Source organism: Coregonus lavaretus (assembly GCF_964263955.1).
Source record: "Coregonus lavaretus genome assembly, contig: HAP1_SCAFFOLD_2154, whole genome shotgun sequence".
NCBI lineage: Eukaryota > Metazoa > Chordata > Actinopteri > Salmoniformes > Salmonidae > Coregonus > Coregonus lavaretus.
The window spans coordinates 17,501-39,321 of NW_028162931.1; the positions used below are offsets into that span (position 1 = coordinate 17,501).

General features: G+C 42.0%; 2 protein-coding genes across 2 annotated transcripts in view; both read right to left on the reverse strand.

Moving 5' to 3' along the window:
• Window positions 1-6,749, reverse strand: part of col9a2 (procollagen, type IX, alpha 2) — a gene marked incomplete at its 5' end in the record, with an annotated part of 18,825 nt that extends 12,076 nt beyond the window's left edge. The window contains 9 exons of the mRNA XM_084193463.1: window positions 522-575; window positions 706-759; window positions 1,070-1,093; window positions 1,866-1,901; window positions 1,996-2,049; window positions 2,871-2,933; window positions 3,129-3,164; window positions 4,765-4,839; window positions 6,678-6,749. Coding sequence (XP_084049589.1) covers window positions 522-575; window positions 706-759; window positions 1,070-1,093; window positions 1,866-1,901; window positions 1,996-2,049; window positions 2,871-2,933; window positions 3,129-3,164; window positions 4,765-4,839; window positions 6,678-6,749 — 468 coding nt within the window. The remainder of the gene's footprint in view (window positions 1-521; window positions 576-705; window positions 760-1,069; window positions 1,094-1,865; window positions 1,902-1,995; window positions 2,050-2,870; window positions 2,934-3,128; window positions 3,165-4,764; window positions 4,840-6,677) is intronic.
• A 6,873-nt stretch (window positions 6,750-13,622) lies between these two features.
• Window positions 13,623-18,699, reverse strand: LOC311118675 (cytochrome c iso-1/iso-2-like). Its single transcript, XM_084193464.1, has 3 exons — window positions 18,579-18,699; window positions 16,812-17,027; window positions 13,623-15,336 (listed from the first exon to the last, which is right to left on the reverse strand). Exons 2-3 carry the CDS (start codon window positions 16,978-16,980, stop codon window positions 15,191-15,193), a joined length of 315 nt encoding a protein of 104 aa, XP_084049590.1. The 5' UTR covers window positions 16,981-17,027; window positions 18,579-18,699; the 3' UTR covers window positions 13,623-15,190.
• Between the last annotated feature and the right edge of the window lie 3,122 nt (window positions 18,700-21,821).

Below are 21,821 nucleotides of genomic sequence, written 5' to 3' on the forward strand. Positions count from 1 at the left end.
CAGTGAGATGAGACAGGGAAGCCAGATCTAATGGGACTTTATTTATTCAACAACACCAGTAAACCAATACAAATAGACTCCCCATGGCTGGGAGCATCACTCTCTATGAGGCTGCTCCCCACCTGAAATCACTCATGGGCAAAGATACTGTATACCTTGTAGAATAGACTGGGGAGATAAGATACACACACAGCGCTGTGTACAGTTATGCTTCATTGAGCTGCTCTGGGGAGTACACTGGTACACTTACTGGTGAGAATGTACTAGTCATCTAGACTGGGATTACTGGCTTATTGCTGGAACAATGGTTTCTTGCTTGTAACAAACTGTGTTCTTTTGTGTTAAGTTACTGGTTTCTTACCACATCTTACTGGTTTCCTACACATTTTAAGTTACTGGTTTCTATTACTAGGTGTGTACTTGCTGGCTTGGCAGTTTGGTGGTAGGTGTGTACTTACTGGTTTTTACTAGTACTAGGTGTTTATTTACTGGTTTCTTGCTGGTTCTAGGTGTAAACTTACTGGTTTTCCTGGGGGTCCTGGAATTCCTGGAGGTCCAGGTGTTCCCAATACGCCCTGAGAGAAGAGGGTGATGGGAATGATATGGTGAAGATGAAGAGTAGCTAACAGATTCTGTAACGTGTGCTATCTGACATAAGTCAGCAATGGGTTTTTTCTTCTTCCACAGCAATGGTAAGGGTCTTACCTGGGATCCAGTCTGTCCAATTTTACCAGGAAGGCCGATTGGGCCCGGGGCCCCCTAAAGACAAACAGGAAGAGAAAAAGATGGAGATCTTCATTCTTCTGGCAGAAAAGAATACACTGCCAATGTCATTCAGAAGAGGATACACTGCCAATGTCATTCAGAAGAGGATACACTGCCAATGTCATTCAGAAGAGGATACACTGCCAATGTCATTCAGAAGAGGATACACTGCCAATGTCATTCAGTTCAGAATGTAATATGTAGTGTCTGACTAGTTCTTTTTTTCTAAGAAAGTCTTTAATTCAAAAAAATATATACAAAAATAAAGAATGATAAGGGATATAATGAACAAATAGGTACTTACAGCCAGCCCAGGCAGTCCGGGTCCCTACAGAGAGAGAGGGATGAGAGAGAGATGGAAAGGGGAATGAGAGATTAGTTAAGTCTGTGTGTAATCATATAATCACAGACAAATGTGCATAATAAGTCATGTATGATTTGTTTAAACAATTATCTTATTTTAATTCAATTAAGAGCAGCTGTGTCTACAGAGACAGAAAACTAGAGAGACAGTGTTAATCAATCTAACCTAGACTGAGAGAAAACAATCAATGTGTGTTCAATGTGTCATAATAAGTAATGGAATTAAATTTAAACAAATTAAATTAATGTAATTCAATGCTTCATCCATGCATATCACTAACTGACTCCACTTTGTCAATACAGTCTGTCTAGTAGTCTGTCAAATATAGCTACACAGCACCACCTAGTGTGCTTTACTGTAGCTACATGTAGTCTTCCTTAACCTGCCTTAACCACAGATCTAGGATCAGATTACCCTGACTCCAAAACATTAGCGGGATGAACAAATATCTGACCCTGTATCAGAGGTCTTGGACCCACTGTACACGGCTGTTGGACGAGACTAGTTATAACACTGTAAATCAGTCAGCTGCTAAAAGCTGTTATGACAGTGTTATGTAGCCCCTATGACTAGGGTCTCCCCCATACCTCTGTACTCCTAGCTAGGTCATGTGGTCGGGAAAAACTCTGGGCCCTACTGATGACGGTGGGTTAGTCGCAGTGGATTTGTAGTGATCAGGCTATATGTAGTCTGTATTGAACAGTGTTCAGGTTCTGTTTAGTCCGTTAGTACTTACAGTGGGTCCAGGTTCACCACCAGGTCCAGGCTGGCCCTGTAGAAAACAACAATAAACAACAACAACAACAACATGAGGGTTTATTCTCTCATAGTTTGCATCCAATGTAGGCTCCCACCATGGTCCTTACCTTAGGTCCAGGGTTCCCGACAGGACCTCGATCTCCCTTTGCTCCAATCAAACCCTGGAGATGTAGAGAGATAGAGTGATGCATTCAGTCAGTAAGATCGGTTTGGATTACCCATAGAGTGTTACTTTAGTTCTGGATTTCAATAATGAGGTTGTCGTAAATATAAGAATGGCTTGTGTTCATTCTGTGCTCTAATAACACAGCACTGTAAGGTGAATTCTGTCTCTCTAATGCTAACCCTTTATTGGACAGCCTGCTACTTTTGTCAGGACTCACTCCACAGTTTACAAACAAGTGCAGGGGCAGCACTTTGAAATGAAAGTGACAGATTGCACCTTTAGAATTTGCCAGAGCCTGGGGATTGCTACATCTACGTGTGACCTGAATTCCCATTATAACAATGAGACTATCAGTGGTCTGATTGGATTGGACACTTCCAGGTAATCAGCAGGACAAGTAGGATTGGGATTCCGGGCCGGATTACAGGGTAAATCCCTGTGGAATGTCTCTCAGCATGTGACTGTGAGACCAGCAGAGTGAGTTTGCGTTACCTTAGTTAGAGAGAATCAGTTTCCTGAAAACAGTCACCTTCATAACAACATATAGCTCAGTCTATCTAGCTAGGTTACAGTACATCAATGCATCAGGATTTACATCAATGCTTTTCTCTCCTGGAGTTTTACACAAACACACATACTTTTTCTCTCTTTTCTCTCTTTCTCACTCTCTTTCTCTCTCTTTCTCTCTGTCTTTCTCAGTCTCTCTTTCTCTCTCTGTCTCTCTTTCTCTCGCGCTCTCTTTCTCCCTCACATTGTCTTTCTCTTGTTGTCACTCTCTTACAGACACACTTAGCAACTGATAGATAGGAGACTTACGTCAATGCCGTTGTCTCCTGGAGCTCCATCTGGACCAGGTTCACCTGGCTCTCCCTTCAAGCCCTAGGAACAGAGACACAGCCATAGTCAGGTACACACACACACACACACACACACACACACACATGCACACATCAGAGATATTGTCAGTGTAAAGTGCAACCACTCACACAAACACTATTGAACATGCACACAAATAAACACCCTTGAACATGCATACACACACACATACACACATACGCATATACAGTAACTTACTGGTGGGCCAGGAGGACCAGGAGGTCCTTTCTCCCCCTGTGAAGAGAGAGACGAACAAGAAAGAGAGACATGATATTAACAATTTGTATTGTATGTTCACTACGAGATTGATGATATGTCAGTTAATGTAGAAGACGTTGAAGTCCTTGACATAGAAGTCCTTGATGACAGCCCCTTGTTGATCTGGAAAGATTGGTGGAACCTCCACTGACCCTAACAGAAGACTATGACTGCATCTCAATACTGTGAGTGACTTCCTTACCTTATCTCCTTTCCTCAATCTGAACAGACTTTTACTGTAAGTTCTGGACAAGTGAAAGCTAATTCCTGGTCCTTAATAAACCATGTATTACTCATTACTCCCACATTGATCAACTATTTACTAATCATAAGTAAAGTATTTTTGCAGTCCCTTATCTAAAGTGAGCGCTATTTAACCCTAACCCTAACCTTTATATAACCCTAACCTAACCCTAAATGGTGTGCAATCTTTTTGTAAGCACCTTATAAATGGTTTATAACACTGTTAAAATAATGTGTAACCCACCCTCCATATTGCTTTCATCTAGCCAGTGTTTCAGATCACGGATAAGAAAGATCAGGTAAGGAGAGGAGACAAGGAGAGGAAGCCACTTTAGACCATTGAGATGCATCCTAGGTAGTGACATCAACCTATTGCGCATACACCTATCCAGTTCCATACAGATCTGCAAGCGTCATTTTGTCACAGGTGGAGATGAGGGGGCAAATGCTTTTTTAAGATCCAGCCATGATTGACAGCTCATGTTTACTCCGCCCTCAATATGGAGTCAGGGAACTTTCCAATCATGATAGGACTGGATAGGTAAATATGACGGAAACTAGTTGGAGCTATTGCTGACACCTACCCTGGTGTAATCAGGTCTGCAAAGGAGAGTGAACAAGGGCAGATGGGAGGGAACAACTTTTTTGGAATGAAATGCAGCTGGCATGTATAGTTGGCCAGAATTGTTTTTCACAGCACTCTCATTATAGCCCAACCATCACATATCATAGCAGATAAATATCTGACCCCAAATGCTATTCCAAGTTCCAACCCGCAAGAGGTAATCCATGTTCACATTAAACATCAACCTGCCAGTCTGTAGCCTTCCATTAGTTAGATAGAGAATGAGCCCCTCTATCCAACTCAGTGAGGGCATCGACATAATCCCAAACCATTATATTTAACAGTAGATCTACCTGGCTTTGGGGATGAAACGGCTCTCCAACTAATTGCATTGGATACAAGCATGCCTAACTTGTAACATCACAATCCTTTTGGATCATATAGGCCTCACATATTAGTTTATTCCCTTGTCCTTTCATGGTGTAATTCTGTATTCTCAACATGATTTCAGAACATGGCTTTGTTTAGACTGAGAATACCTCAAAGGTACCACATTACCGCGATATATTTCCCTCGGGATGGAGAGAAAGCCCCCAACTCAAAGAACTCTCTCGCTGCGGGAAACAGAGCTCTTTTGTGCTTCTGTGTATTCATTCCTCCCGCCCTCTGGTGGTCTCACCGCAGTACTACCTCAGAGCGTTCCATTCGGTACAATGCCCGTCTTTGTGACAACCTGTTGGCTCTTGGCGAAGTGGAGGTAATACTCACATCAATGCCGTCGGACCCAGGGGTGCCAGAGGGGCCGGGCAGGCCGGGATTGCCCTGAGGTCCTGGAGGACCGCTCTGGAAAAAATTAAAACAAAATGGAGCGTTTAGAAGTGTGCAGTGGTTTTGTAGATAATTACCTGGGCTTAGAATGTATCACTTTTTGGTATTCATCCAATTGGATACATGTTATTTTCATACTATAAAGAACATGTGGAATAACTGGAATGGAGTAAAATATTTCACACGTTTTGGGATTTTGTGTGCCATTTTATTGTAGGCCTTTTGATAATGGAGAAGCCGGTGCTTTTTGAACCACTCCAATGTTCAGATAGTCCTAATTGATAAATCAGGCACAACAATGTCAGGAGGCAATCACACATGTTCAAGTGGGAATTATAACTACAATTAAATGTTATATTTCATGTGAATACAATCCTAGAAACAAGACAAAAGCATCATAAACTTGAAGTGAATGAATCACCCATACCCATCACATTTTCACATAAAGCATGTAAGGCCAACACAAATCCATTACCACTGGTAGCCTACATTCTTAGAAAACAAAGTGCTATCTAGAACCTAAAAGGGTTGTTTGGCTGTCCCCATAGGAGAACCCTTTGAAGAACCCTATTTGGTTCCAGGTAGAACTCCTTTTTGGTTCCATGTAGAACCCTTTCCACAGAGGGTTCTACATGGAACCCAAAAGGGTTCTACCTGGAACTAAAAAGGGTTCTACCTGGAGTCAAAAAGTGTTCTTCCATGGGGACAGCCGGAGAACCCTTTTGGAACCCTTTTTTCTAAGAGTGTATTTGGAACGATGTAAAAAAAATATAAAACTATCCAGAGCTCATGAGAAAAAATAGGACTGATGAATGAGTTTAAAAAAAATTCATATGGAAATTAAAACACTCTCACATCCTGTAAGAAGTATATTGCTTCCAAAATGGGTGTAAAACAAAAGTATTTATCACCAAATAATCTAAGGTAGTAGGTATGGGGAGGAAAGATGTTTACCAAGGCCCTCCCCCATCCCATCCCCTTCCTTTGGGAATGCAGCTTCCTTCAATCGATTTCAATCAGTCTCCAGAATTCTGCCAATCATTCAGAAAAAAAGTTGGGAATTCCGTACAATGGTCCTGTTTGTTCAGACAGATCCACTGGTAACTTTCTGTTGGATAGCACGTAGGTGTGATTTGGTGGAGGGCATCTTCAGGTCGGTCATTCTCTCTGTGTGTGTGTGTTTGAATAGGGGGCTTCGCAGTAAACGCACATGGGTGTCTTGAGTACACAGCCTCTGTGTGTGAGTGTGTGTGTGTGTACGTCGGCGTGCTTGTGTGTCTCCAGCCGAATTCCAGTGTAAGGGCTGCTCTCCCTCGATGACTCTGTCCTGAATCTCGTTTTAGACAAAAATTAGAAATCGTTCCATGTTTTGTATCCACTCCAACTGCTCTTCAGGGATAACCATCCATTTGAAAAAGGAGACATTCCCATTCTTCATCTGTATTCAAGTAGAAATGTCATCCACAGAATCAAGGCACGTAGTCCATGGCAGGAAGATACAGTATATATGTATGTACAATGCCACATCACACAACACACATAAACACAAACATTACACAACTGATCTTCATCCAGCTCTAGACTCATCATTACAACAATGTTATGACTATGATGAAACACCCAAGCCCTGAAACACGATTGTAATCATTCACTCTTCTGAAACAAAATGTATTTTACAACCACCACTAGCCAGTGTGACAACAAAACCATAGCAAGCACAGCGGTCCCCCCAGTAGTCTCTGTCTACCTTCATCACCAGTCCCTCTCTCCTGGGGACTTCTCTCCCACCGTACCCCAGCCAGAAGCACCCCAGCCTGGGTACACCCCTAACCTCCCCTGTCCACTCCACTCACCACTTGGGCCAGAGCCAGGCACAGAGTCTGCAGGATGACCCAGCTCTTCAACACAGCCGAGAGTCCAGCCATGATCTCTCTCTCTCTCTCTCCTCAGCACTAAATCCTCTCTTCTCTTGCTTTCTCCCGCTCTCCCCTGTCCTCTCCTTCAGGCCGGGACAGAAACGGTAGGGAATCCAAAGGGGGATGGGGGCTATGTGCGCAGCCCCGAAAATTCCACCCAGTAAAAGTGGTGTAGAGGAATGGTTGGATGGAGGTACAGATGGAATAAGAGAGAGGTGTAACCCAGCCCTACAGCCTGCCCCAGTGAACACAGGAGCTCCTGAAAGCCCCTCACACACAAACACACACACACCCACACACACGGAGACACAAACACACACACACACACTGAGAAACACTTGCACACACTGCTGCCTCATGAATAATGTTTCCCTATAGATAGGTTCCCACAAACTCATTGAACAAACAAAACTGCTGCTCATGAATATGCACAACCACAGCCAGATTCCCACATGCTGATTGGACACAGCTGCTACCTAGCTCCACCCTGAGGAAGGAGAGTTCGTAAGTGATTGAAACTTGAGTGGAATTCCCCAATCCTACAGTCACTCGCCCCCTACCCCCTAGTTAGTTGTGTGGGTCTGACAAGATTGAATAGGTGTAAAGGCTTCCCATCCGAAACAGTTTGGAACAGTTCCTGAATATATTATGATGACATTTTGCGACGTTTTTGTTCGTTTTGGTGTTCGGCAAGGGTTTTTTCCAAGGGTTCCGGTACTGCAGTTTAACTGACGCCCAGCCGAGAAAGACCATTTCCATAGATGGCCACATCGAGAAGTCAGATTTGAAAGTCGTAATAAGACACTTTAGTCATCACCTTTGTGCACAAAACATCCATTGCATTATTCAAATAATTGTCGCTGAGACCGATTTTTTTTCATCCAATGTCTGCCATGTTTTTGGAAGACGTGTTTACGCCGTCGCTGCTCGTGCTGCTCCCTGTGCACACTGACTGCTAGTGCGTATGTGATGTTGGTCCGTATAAACCGGATGCAACCCGGATATAGATGGTCCATGAATCTACCTTGAAAACAACGGTGGGACATCTTGGATGCAGTCTCCAGTCATATTATACCTAAGTGTTCTTTTAGGCTGTTCTTGCACACAACATTTTTCCTCGAGGCAAGCCGAAGTCAGTAGCCGAAGTCGGTAGCCGAAGTCGGTAGCCGAAGTCTACGCCTCTTCGTCGGTGATTGGTCAACAGTAGGGATTCTTCAAGTAAGTGTTTGTTGTCATTCAACGAGAGAAATACTGCACCAAACATGTAAGTTAGATTTAAAATTGCGTGACCAAGATCTCCTCAACAAAAGCGGCCTACTTCCCTGAAGACCCCTCCCCCGAACGGTGCGACAAGTTCCTGAACTTATTCCACGCCAAAATCAACCAACATCTACTCACAATGCCCAGTACTCCTGCTGACAACCTCTCCTGGATGAACACCTCGGAAGGCCCAGCCTAAACCACCTGCCTCTCTGACTTCACTCTCACTACTGAGAACTCAATCACTGAGTTCATCCGCAAATCCAAATCATCCACCTGCCAACTTGACCCCCTGCCCACCAGCCTTGTCAAAACCTGCCTGCCTTCCATCTCTCCCCTCCTCACTGGCATAATCAACTCTTCCCTCACCACTGGCATCGTACCCTCCACTCTCAAGATTGCTGCAGTTTCCCCCATCCGCAAAAAGCCAGATGACCTGAACAACTTCCGTCCAATCTCAAACCTTCCCCTCCTCTCCAAAATACTGAAGCGGGTTGTGGGCACTCAACTACAAAACCATCTCAACTCCAATAACCTTCACAAATCGTTCCAATCCGGTTTCCCCTCCAAACACAGCACTGAAACAGCCCTGGTCAAAATCACTAATGACCTCCTCCGTGCAGCTGACTCCTTGACCTGAGTGCAGCCTTCGATGCCACCCACGCCTCATGGAACATCTGGCTGGTGTTGGTGTCACAGGTGTTGCACTCTCCTGATTTTCCTCCTACCTCACTGACACGGCCGGCCCACTCATTAGGAAAGATTAGGTGGCCTCTTATGGTGGCAGATTGATGAAGGCGGCATTTTCTGAGCTAAACAGACCAAGACGTACCTCCAACAACAACACATAAAACCTCACATAATTCTGCCCAAAAACAATGACAATTTCTCTCAACCAGTGGGCTTTTTAGGTGATCGCTGATGCCGCCCTTTGATAAGCAGTACCCACATCGTCAAAGGCAGTGGCGCAAAATATTTTGCTTGTCCATTCCCAGTGCGCCTCTCCAAGGTGCTGTTGGAGAGACGCATCTCTGCAGCGCTCCACCAACGTTCCGTCAAAAAAATTATCTAACATAAATCATGTAGCAGATATAGGATATGGTAGAAAGAGTATGTGGCCTTTTTTGTAGCCTACAGGCTGGAGATAAAATGTATGACAATGAAAGACACTTTTTATATCATGTAGGTTTCTCCGATCAAATAGCCTAACCTAAATGGCGCTCAATCAAATAAAAAATGTGCTGTCATGTTAACAAACAACATATCCTAAAAACAGGACAGGTCAAAGTAAAATGGACAATATGGAATGGACAATCACAACTGTTGTCCAGGAGTTTTACCCCAGGGTCATGATTAGAGTTTGTATCTATAAATTTTTGACAAGCTGATCATAGTGAAAAATAAAATACTTGTGCATTTCCCGCTGTGTAAACACATTGCAAATATGCTCACGATAACTCCTGATAAAGTTGGGTAGCTGATATTCAGATCTTTAATAGCCAAATGGATTAGTCACAGGAATCAGGACTAATAAAGCCAATGCAATGGCCTGTTTTACAAATGGTAGGCCTACTACATGGATGGGCATTAAATTCCATTGCAGGCCGACATGGTAGGTTACACCCCAGTAAGCACAAGCCAACATCTTTTGGAGGTATTTTTTTGGTCCTGTCCGGACATCGTTTTTGGGTGTTTTACACCTCAGTAAGCACGGACCGACGCCAACCACTTTTGGACGTCTTTTTTTGGTGCAGTTCTGGACCGGCCTTGATTTCCAAATCCACGGACATTGGTTTTTGGTCCATACCAAATCTGAACCAATCATAGACGTCTAATAATATAATAATATGTTTGGTTCCGATTTTGTCCAGTCTGGACCAGCCTTGATTTGGCCCATACATAGATGTCTATAATAATAAGTATTTTCAACTTTCATTCAGAACTGAAATTGAACCCGATTTCAACGTCCGGAAAATACTTATTTTTTTAACGTCCAGAAAAGATACAGTTTCAACGTTCTGGAAAAAATTTATTTTAAACATACGGAAAATACCTTTTCACCTTTAACTCAGAACCTAAATTGAACCTAACTTCAACGTCTAGAAAATACGTATTGTAGACGTCTTTTCAACATAATTTTGTTTACTTGGACTATTCTAGTTTTGCGGGGGGCTGCATTTTTTGGTCTCGCCTATGGCGGCAGAACGGCAAGGACCGGCCCTGCTCACTGACTGCCAACAGTTTGTGCAACTGAAAAATCACAGATCAGGGTGTGCCGCTGTCTCACAGGGTGTCCCCCAGGGGTCAGTGTTGGGTTCACTCCTCTTCATCATATACCTCCTACCCCTGGGAAAGATCATGCAACATTACAAAGTTAACTTCCACTGCTATGCAGATGACACCCAGCTCTAACTCTCCACCAAACCCACCACTCCCCTCCCTCCCACCTCCCTCATAAGCTGCCTTCAAAACATCCGGAGCTGAATGAGCATCAACCTCCTAAAACGTAACAGCAACAAGGCAGAGGTCATGCTCATTAGCTCCAAATTCACTTTCTCCAAACAGCCCAACCTCAGCATCACCATAGATGGTTTCTCAGTCCCTCTGTCAACACAAGTTCCCAACCCTACCCCCTAAACCTAAACACTTACCCTAAACCAGGTCCATTTCCTATTCCCAACCCTACCTCCTAAAGAAAAAAGGAAAATAATAGTTTATTTAGTCTCTCTGTGTTTCATACATTTCCTCCAATTCGCAAGAGGCTGAATGTATCTCAACAGAGAAAGCATCCAAACAAACAAAATAAACAGTGCCACTCTGTCTCAGTTTGAAAAATGTATGCACTCACTAACTGTAAGTCGCTCTGGATAAGAGCGTCTGCTAAATTACTAAAATGTCAAATGTAAAAATGTGTAGCCCATCTATCTGATGCTGTCTGGTCAAAAAGAGTATGACACTCCCGAGTGGCGCAGCGGCCTAAGGCACTGTGTCGCAGTGCTTGAGGCGTCACTACAGACCCGGGTTTGATTCCAGGCTGTGTCGCTACCGGCTGTGACCGGGAGTCCCAGCGTTCGGGTTAGGGGAGGGTTTGGCCGGGTGGGCTTTACTTGGCTCAACGCGCTCTAGTGACTCCTTGTGGCAGACCGGGAACCTGCAGGCTGACTTCTGACGTCAGTTGGATGGTGTTTTCTCTGACACATTGGTGTGGCTGGCTTCCGGGTTAATCGGGCAGGTGTTAAGAAGCGCGGTTTGGCGGTTTAGGAGGATGCATGACTCACCTCTCCAGAGCCCATTGGGGAGTTGCAGCGATGAGACAAGATCGCAATTGGATATCATTGAATTAGGGGGTAAAAAAATATATACAATACAAATACACAAAATATATATATATATACAAAACAACAACCCCAAAAAATAAAGAGTATGCCATTGTTGCCTGTAGCATTGAATGCAAGGGAAGCCAGCAAGCATTTGGCCTTGATAAAAAATACATTAAAAAAAATAGCCAATCAGCATTGAGCTCAACTGTGAATGGTTCTGGCTCACCAAAAAAAAGTGTCAAAGGAAGCCAGTTTGGATTTGGCTTGACACCATCACATCAGAAGCCAAAATTGACAGAAATGTTTTTAATTGTTGCATCTTGTTGTGTTGTCCTCTGGTGGCTAACGAGCTAGCTAAAATCGTCCCTTTCCCTTAGCCATGGATGCATACAGGGATTTGGACTTGCGGTTTTACTAAATTCTCCATACTGGCCAATTATTATAATGGCGATTCTGATCCAACCATAAATTCATACACTGTGCCTCTGGCCTGAGAGGATGGAAGTTCTATATGTAGCTAGATGTAGTAGGCTAATGTTAACTGGCTGGCTTGGCGCATCATTGCCCATGAAAGGAAGTTAAGCTAACGAGCAAGCATTTTAGCCAGGTAGCCTAGGACAACAAAAACTAAAAGAGACATAGACCGTTTAGGCAACATGAAAGAGGAGGATGGCATTGGCGTTTCTCTACAAGTAGGGTGAGTCAACATGTTTTTTTTTTTACTTGCATGCAGGCACACACAGAAATCAGTAAAAGGATGGCCTCATCATATTAGCTTAAATTGATTGGATTAAATCGCTCTTATCCAGAGCAATTTACATGAACAATTAGGGTTAAGTCCCTTGCTTCAGAGCACATCTACAGATTTTTCATATAGTCAGCTCAGGGATTTGAACCAGTGTCCTTTCGATTACGTGCCCAACGATCTTAACCGCTAGACTACCTGCCGACACTGCCTGTACCAGCCCCGCGACCATCCACTCTATAAAAAATCGTCCCGTAGCTGAATCTAGTTGATGATCCCTGCTGTAGGTCATTTAATTGTGTGTTACATGCTATATGTTTTGTGGACTTCACAGGACAGATGTTGCTCTCCAGTTTTGTGATGAAACAAAGGTGTGGTTGAATTTATTCTGCCACTGTGTCTTCTTATTGTCTCGGCCTTAGCCCTATATATCACGGTGTCAAGGCATATGAACTAACAGGTTATAGAGCAAACAACGCAATTATCACAACACATAGGTTGTAATATGGCTTTCTTTTCCTGGCTTGGCTTCCCCGGTGATTTTACCCACGCACCGCTAATAAAACCCTTACCCTAAACCGGGTTCGTATCCTCTACACAACCCCTCCCTCCTCTTTTTATCTGTCCTGTTTCGTCTGGTCCTTTAATTTAAATTGTACTTTGATTGATGCACATGATTTTATGATCTTATGTACTGCACTTGTTTTTATGTTGGCCTACTTTTAATGTAAGGCGTCTGCCAAATAAAATGTTGTATTATTATTATTATTATTATTCAAAAACGTAAATTAACGACAGATTTCTTGAGTTATATTAGATCAATTCATAATATTTTGAGGAAGCGTATACTGGCTACAGCGTCTCAAGATGGACAAACAGTACTATTGCCGCTTTTTTCTCGTTTTTCAATCGAAGGTCTTATAATGGAGTATGCGAGCGCATAGGTCGTCACTAGTTACCACAGCCACAAAGTCATAAACACCACCTATTTCTACCATTTCTCTTCTTAAAATCTGATGTTATACCTAACCCTAACCTTAACCACACTGCTATCCTTATGCCTAAATTTAATACATTTTAACGATAGAGCCTATTTTGACTTTGTGGCTGTGGTAACTAATGGAAACCGTTCGGGGCTAGGGGCTAGGCGCCAGCCGAACCGAGGCATGCGGAAGGCTCCATTTTGCCTTTTGATAGGCTAGTTAGAATTTTTGTCACATTTCTTACATCTATCCACTTCTTTCAGATATACAGTACTTGCTAAGGGATTAGGAGCTAGGGGTTGTTTCTGGACAGGGTTAATGCCATTCAGGTTTCTCTCTCTTTCTATTTGTGTTTTGTTTGCGAGTGTGAGTGTGTGTTCTGCCCTATGGCAGACTTTCACATCGGAGTGTTGAGTATCTCACTATTTTCTCTGCCAGTTTTCTCAATGAAAGACAGAGTGAATATGTCTACATATCCCATACAACTACAAGAACAGGATTGGCCTCTACTTTGGATTTCAACTATACTAATTTAACTCAAACATTTTGTGTTCTTTACACTGAGAAAGGGAATGCTTGACAAAGGTATTGTTTTATAAAACTGAGATATTATAAAATGAGAGCTGTAAAGATCACTCCAACTGTTAAAATGTAGTTCCTGATTGAAAAATGAGACGGGTAATCACATGAATTTCTTCTAAATTCATTTTGCAGAGATGCTGTCACTTCTTACATTTGACCTCCAGGAGGCGGTATGTTTCAAGTTTGCGGTATGTTTCAAGTTTTTGCATCTTGTCTAGTCTAGTCTGCTCTCCTGTGATGAAATGCTGCTCTCTGCTGGTCATCTCTAGTTCCTTCGGTTCATTTTCCAGAGTTGGCACTGAAGTTGCCAATGCATTCCTAATGTGCAGTAGTGCCTAGCCCTATACCTATCTTGTTGGTGTCTATAACCATGGTAGACAATAATTATATTTTAAACAAGCATATTTTCTTTCCTCACAAGAAAACTTAGAATTTAAAAAACGCATTTCATAATCTGATGTAAACAAGAATAGATTTTTTAAAATAACCTAAATATTGACAGCCATTATGGATGAAACCTGTTTTGAGTGAGAGTAGTAAACATGTCAGAGCAAAAGAGCACCCATAATAGCATAATATCACAAATGTACAGCTCAGGACTCATTTTGAATACTAAGAAATAACACATTACAGTAAGAAACGTGAACGGGAATGCTCAGCAGACATTGCTTGATATCCCTTTCAAATGTATATTTTTGGTTGAATTCTAACTTGAAATCCCTGCACTCAAAGTTTAGCTGAGATTTCGCACACCAATGTATGTATGATGCACAAGTTCATATTACACATTTATCTCAAGTTAGGATCAACCCTACGTGACTGAGAGATTCAGGCTTTTGCATTTAAACGGCTCCATTTTAACAATGCATCTGTTCAGCGTTTTCTGGAAAATTCCTAAACCGTAATTAAAAACACAACCACTTTCTTAGACATCAACATTTTCTAAAAGAGACATCAACATGGCAAGAATAAACTGAGTATACACATCTCTTAACACTAGAACAAGTTTAAAACACAAACAGGAAGACAAATGAATAAGAGTGGAGAATCCTCTGAGTATGAGTCAGCCTCCTCCAAGATGTATGCTGTATGTTTGTTAATGTATGGTAGTGTATCACAGGAGGCTGCTGAGTGGAGGAAGGCTCATAATAATGTCCGGAACAGAGCAAATGGAATGGCATCAAACACATGGAAACCATGTATATGACACTATTCCACCTATTCCACTCCAGCCATTACAACAAGCCCGTCCTCCCCAATGAAGGTGCCACCAACCTCCAGTGTAGTGTGTGGTAGTGTATGGTAGTGTGTATGGTAGTGTGTGGTAGTGTGTCTGGTAGTGTGTGGTAATGTATGGTAATGTATGGTAATGTATGGTAGTGTATGGTAGTGTGTGTATTGAGGTGTGTCCTTGGGTGTGTGGATTTGTGTCAGAAGAACATGTGCATCAGGAGTGGGAGTAAGTTAGTAGAGAATGACAGGTGTGTGTTAGAGAGGTGTGCATGTATAGGAAGGAAATGTGTGTGTGTGTGTGTGTGTGTGTGCATGTCATGTGTCTGTCTACGAAGTGGCATCCTTTAAATAGGCTATCAGGTCCTCTCTCTCTTTCTTCTTCTTGATACCAGCAAAGATCATCTTGGTACCTGGGATGTACTTCTTAGGGTTCTCTAGATACACCATTAGCGTCTTCTCCTCCCAGACTATACCTACAACAGAGGAACAGAGAGAGAGAGAGCGAATGAGAGGGAGAGAGAGAACGAGAGACAGTGAGAGACATAGAGACATTGTTATGTAGGCATGTGTTTGTAATGAAGATGTGTACTTATATGTACAGTCAGTGTGTCGGTCAAATCAAATGAAATTGTATTGGTCACATACACATATTTAGCAGATGTTATTGTGGGTGTAGCAAAATGCTTGTGTTCCTAGCTCCAACAGTGCAGTAGTATCTAACAATTCACAACAATACACACAAATCTCAAAGTAAAATAATGGAATTAAGAAATATATCAATATTAGGACGAGCAATGTCGGAGTGGCATTGACTAGAATACAGTATATACATATGAATGAGTCAGTGTGTCAGTCTCCACAGTAAGGTTTACTGTCCTATTTTACTGCTCAGGTATCAGTCCCCATAGTAAGGTTTACTGTCCTATTTTACTGCTCAGGTATCAGTCTCCACAGTAAGGTTTACTGTCCTATTTTACTGCTCAGGTATCAGTCTCCACAGTAAGGTTTACTGTCCTATTTTACTGCTCAGGTATCAGTCTCCACAGTAAGGTTTACTGTCCTATTTTACTGCTCAGGTATCAGTCCCCATAGTAAGGTTTACTGTCCTATTTTACTGCTCAGGTATCAGTCTCCACAGTAAGGTTAACTGTCCTATTTTACTGCTCAGGTATCAGTCTCCACAGTAAGGTTTACTGTCCTATTTTACTGCTCAGGTATCAGTCTCCACAGTAAGGTTTACTGTCCTATTTTACTGCTCAGGTATCAGTCTCCACAGTAAGGTTTACTGTCCTATTTTACTGCTCAGGTATCAGTCTCCACAGTAAGGTTTACTGTCCTATTTTACTGCTCAGGTATCAGTCTCCACAGTAAGGTTTACTCTCCTATTTTACTGCTCAGAGGTGGAATCCTAACAGTCTACCCTGCCTGTCCAGACCTGTAGCTCAAGCTGACAGTCTATCCTGCCTGTCCAGACCTGTAGCTCCATCTGACAGTCTATCCTGTCTGTCCAGACCTGTAGCTCAAGCTGACAGTCTATCCTGCCTGTCCAGACCTGTAGCTCCATCTGACAGTCTATCCTGCCTGTCCAGACCTGTAGCTCAAGCTGACAGTCTATCCTGCCTGTCCAGACCTGTAGCTCCATCTGACAGTCTATCCTGCCTGTCCAAACCTGTAGCTGAATCTGACCGTCAGACTGTAAGACACAGTGGAAATGTACCGGTGCTCCACTTTAATGACCATCACACACTGCTACTGTACATTTCTGAATACTTCATTTGGATCCACTACATGAGATATTGTCAAACCATTCTTCTTATGATTATCTTTTGATAGAGAGGAAGTGTCATCCAAACAGATGTGCTAATTATGAAAGCTGACACTGACACACACACGTCGGCACGCACGCGCACACACACACACACACACACACACACACAGTGACCCTTACCCTTGTTGGTGTTGGCCTGTGTGTAGGAGTATCCAGGTGACTGTCCTGTCTTCCGGCCAAACAGGCCCCAGAGGTTAGGTCCCACCTTGTGTCGTCCCCCCTCGTCCACCGTGTGGCACTGGGAACACTTCTGGACAAAAGCCTTCTTCCCCTTCTCTGTGTCCCCCATCGCACCTTGCTCTCTGTCCTGGACAGAAAGAGAACTCTGCTCTCTGCCTAAATAAAACAACGGTTGAGTAGCAATTATGGAAACAAGCTACATTTAGTGTAGTTACTGTGTAGTTGCGTGTAGCCTCATGACACCGATTTGTAGCCTATGGTATGCATGTCAGGATATGTGTCCTCGATTAGTATTGACATGTCCCGTGTCTCCCAATGATGTCACTATACTGTGTGTGTGGTAAATTTTCGGCCCTTACACCGTAGAGAACCCAGTTAACCAGCCTGGTCTCATAGACTAAATGTAACATAGTAAATGTAAATCCGAACCACACAAATTAGTATGAAATTTACATAAGACAGAAGGTTACTTAAGGCAAAAACGAAAGGAGGGTGGTTGGTCGGGGTGGATAGGTTGGCATATAACACGAACGTCTAGCATGCGCGTTCGAATCTCATCACGGACAACTTTAGCATTCTAGCAACTTTTCAACTACTTGCTACTTTTATCTACTTTGCAACTACTTAGCATGTTAGCTAACCCTTCCCCTAACCATTTTAGCTAACTCTTCCCCTAACTCTTTAACCTAACTCCTAACCTAGCTAACGTTAACCAGCTAAATAACCTTAGCCACAACAAATTTGAATTCATAACATATAATTTGTTTTGCAAATTCGTAACATATCATAGATTTAGCAAATTCGTAAAATATCATATGAATTGTAATTTGTAAGATATCATATGAAATGGATGATGGATGGACTTCCACAAATTAATCAACTAGCTTTCACAGTCTCACATCAGAATTAGACGTTCATTCATGTTTCTCAAATTTTTAGGTTGTTGCAAATGTCAAATTTCAAAAGGGTTTAAGGTTAAGTTTAGACATTAACTTTGAATTTTTAACGTTAGGGTTAACTCCGAAATATTAAGGTTAGGCATTAACTCCAAATGGTTAAGGTAAGGGTTAAGGTTTGGGATACGCTTAAAACAAAAATGTCAAAAACAACTTTCTATTGCTGGATTCAAACTTGCAACCTTTGGAATCAGAGGCAAATGCTTACGCCTGTTCTCCATCCCCATCACCTTAGCAAAACTGAAACCTATTTGAATATGACAGCACTCACTGTTGCCCCTAGTGGCCGGTTTACATGTAATCTCCCCACATCCTCCGACATGGATTAACATCGAATACTGACTTGTATCACAGGTGACCATACAAAACCTAACATATCATACTAAATGGAGTGTCTTTGACCTACTTACAGAATAATATGAAATGCTCTGAGACCAGGTTGAGTTAACGCCCACCTCAGGTAGGAAAATCATCGGTACACTTCATCCGGATAAAATATAATCATTCAATTTAGAAATAGTTCATAAAATAACCATACTGCGCTCACAAATGTTGTATCCAGAAAAATACACAGATATTCACAAAATGTTGTTTCGGTTTTGAATGAAGGCTACAAAAACAGAGAGAATAGGAAACACCTACAATTGACAGTTGATGGTTTGTTTTGAGGAGCACAAACTCCAGTAATAAATAGATAGTAGTTGTCTAAATGTTGTTATAAAGAGGCAAAGGCAAAAAAACAGCAGCTCACCTGATGAAAGATGAAAGTATGTCGGATTCTCAGGTAAATTACCCCACCTTTAAAAAGTTTGTCAGAAACTTGACAGAGTGCATATTCCGTGCCTTCTTGTGGCTACGTCGCAAGATAACCCATTAGGATTGGACAGTAGAGATGTCAAACGCAACGTTCTCAAATTTCACGAGGATCCCTCTTGAATAAGCCATGAATCACCATGTTGAAATGTTTTTATTTTGTAAGCGCGTTGATTGCGCAATCAAGCTCCTCTGGAATCCTAGAAGCAATGTAGCAACAACAAACAAAAAATTATTGCGACATGTGTAATGGAAACGGCATATATAGGATACATTTTGTCCCTTCGACAGGGGTGGATTTTTCTTTAGTCTAACCTTCATTATTGTGACAAATGATAATGGAAACGGTGTTTTCGAATTAAATATGATTTGCCGAATAATTTTGAAGGAATGCACATGATGTCATCACATAACTATAAAGCTCCACTCCACATTTAATTCTAAATCGCTACTGCTTGCAATTTTTTTTCAACTATAAAAATCATGTTTCTTTGCATGACAAAGATTGTCCTGACTTCAAGAATGCCTGAATTGTTTCGTCTTGCTTTTCTGGTTGGCTGGCAAGTTTCACCATGGCACGGACCGTGACGATATGTTGGCACATGATAATTATTAGAATATGCAGTGCTGGAAAAAGGACCCAAATGTCAAACTTGAGTAAAAGTAAAGGTACCTTAATAGAAAATGACTCAAGTCAAAGTGAAAGACACCCAGTAAAATACTACTTGAGTAAAAGTGAATTGGACCATTTTCCTGTCCTGCTAAGAATTCAAAATGTAAGGAGTACTTTTGGGTATTAGGGAAAATGTATGGAGTAAAAAGTACATTCATTTCTTTAGGAATGTAGTGGAGTAAAAGTAAAACTTGTTAAAATATAAATAGTAAAGTAAAATACAGATACCCCCCAAAAAACGACTTATGTAGTACTTTAAAGTAATTTTACTTAAGTACTTTACACCTCTGTATATATCTTGGGCTCTATTCAATCCGCATTGCAGAAGTTCAGCTTTACAGCATGATTAGAATTTAAAGGCAATGTTCCCGCTTTAGCGGAGACTGTATTCACATTAAACATTGGCTAAATCGGAAATTACCTTTACATTTCTATCTCGGAATCTGTAATGCTTCAGCTTTACAGATTTAGTAGAGCCACTTAAAAATATATATTATGTCAATAATGATTGACTATAGGTTATTATTGATTGATTCTAGGTTTGTTGTATTTTATAAGTACTCAGGTAGCACTTTTCCTCTGTAGCCATAGTGGAAGTGTCCCTTGACCATTGCCGGGTGTCTCAGTGTATTCTGGGACCAGGAAACGGGGGTGTCTCACTCCGCTCTGCCGGGGACTGCCCAGCCTGCGTGGAGGAAGCCTACAAAGTGCACACTTCATCAGAGGCAAAACTTCTGAATGTGAACTCCAGAGACCTTGCTAGCTACAATGTATACGCCACTGGAGCCTCTGCTGCAATACACCCTTTACAGTAGTAGGTAGGCCTCATGTGAAATGTAGGCTGCATAAAACTGTCAGTTATCAATACTTTCAAAAAAATGGTATTCTTCATAAGATGTTTGAGACGGTACCTTAGGGGTAAAGTATGGATCCGGTGGGGCGGGGTGGGGGTTCGGAGGAACGGTAGGTAGTCTTCCTCAGTGCAATGATCCCTATAGCAAACAAATGGCCAGCTCCTGTTGATTTTAAACCTGTGCCCCTGCACATTGACTCTGTACCGGTACACCCTGTATATAGCCTCGCTACTGTTATTTTACTGCTGCTCTTTAATTTTAATTTGTATTTTTTACTTATCTATTTTTTACTTAACAAGTTTTTTATTTTTTATTGCATTGTTGGTTAGCATTTCACTGAAAGGTCTACACCTATTGTAGTCGGCGCATGTGACAAATAACATTTGATTCAATTTGATTTGATTAATGACATGTTGGAAATCCATATGATTGATTTTGTATAGCAATGGCTCCCCTCTCCTCAAATCCTGAACTGCAGAGGAGATTTCCCTTGATACATTTCAGGGGGAGCAAATACTGTTAAGTCAGTGAAAAATATGTACATTGAATTGGTGTGATTATTCCATGAGTTGACTTGGTTTCATCTAATTGTTCAGGGGAAATGCTGGAATAACAAAATATCCAACATCACTGCACAGCTTTTTAAATTGAATTGTTTCATAATAGATTGTCAATAAAGTTCTATCAAGGCTTAACCCACTGAGCAAAAACTGGTTAAATCAATGTTGTTTCCACGTCATAAAAAAAAAAAATGTGATGACGTTGAATCAATGTGGAAAACAGATTGCCTTTGCAAAAAGTTATCAATGTAAGAGAATTTTGTATTTTGTTCACCCAACTTTTAACCTAAATCCAATGGCATGGAGACATTTTTTGTTGATTTCATGTTGAATTCACGTTAGTTGACAGCTCAACCAAATCAAAACTAGACGTTGAACTGACATCTGTGCCCAGTGTGAAGTGATCTGACCCCAAACTCACGTGGTCTAGCTATTACACTAGCCTATCGATCATTCGCTAAGTACTGTGTACAGTGCTTGACTTGGACTGAAATAGGTGCCGGTACTCATTTTGGGTGCCAGTACTGTTTATATTTAGTTGCAAGAGCTGCACATCAAGCATGGACTGTGTACATGTTTTTTTCCAGCTATTACACTATCGATTAAAGTACTAAGTATCCTCCGAGGAGGGGGAGGGAGCTCTCACGAGAGGTCGCCGTCACAAAAGGACGGTTCAGTGAATCACTCGAGACCCCCTTTGTCACTCTCTCTGCCTTGACAAACTACCTGTAGCCCGGCCAACAATGACCCCAGCCTCGTGAGCTGGGTGGGGCTGTGCGCACTTTGATGAACTCACAATGGAGCCACGGTGCGAATGGTGTCATACATTATATTCACCATGATCAACAACGTGAAGTGATGTAGGCAATACAATTAAAAAAGATTGGGGGAAGAATTAGATGGTAAAGATAGGCCTAGATGTAATGTGCTAGGCCATCACAATAGCTACACTACATGACCAAAAGTATGTGGACACCTGTCGAACATCTCATTCCAAAATCATGGGCATTAATATGGAGTTGGTACCCCCTTTAGCTTCTATAACAGCCTCCACTCTTCTGGGAAGGCTTTCCACTAGATGTTGGAACATTGCT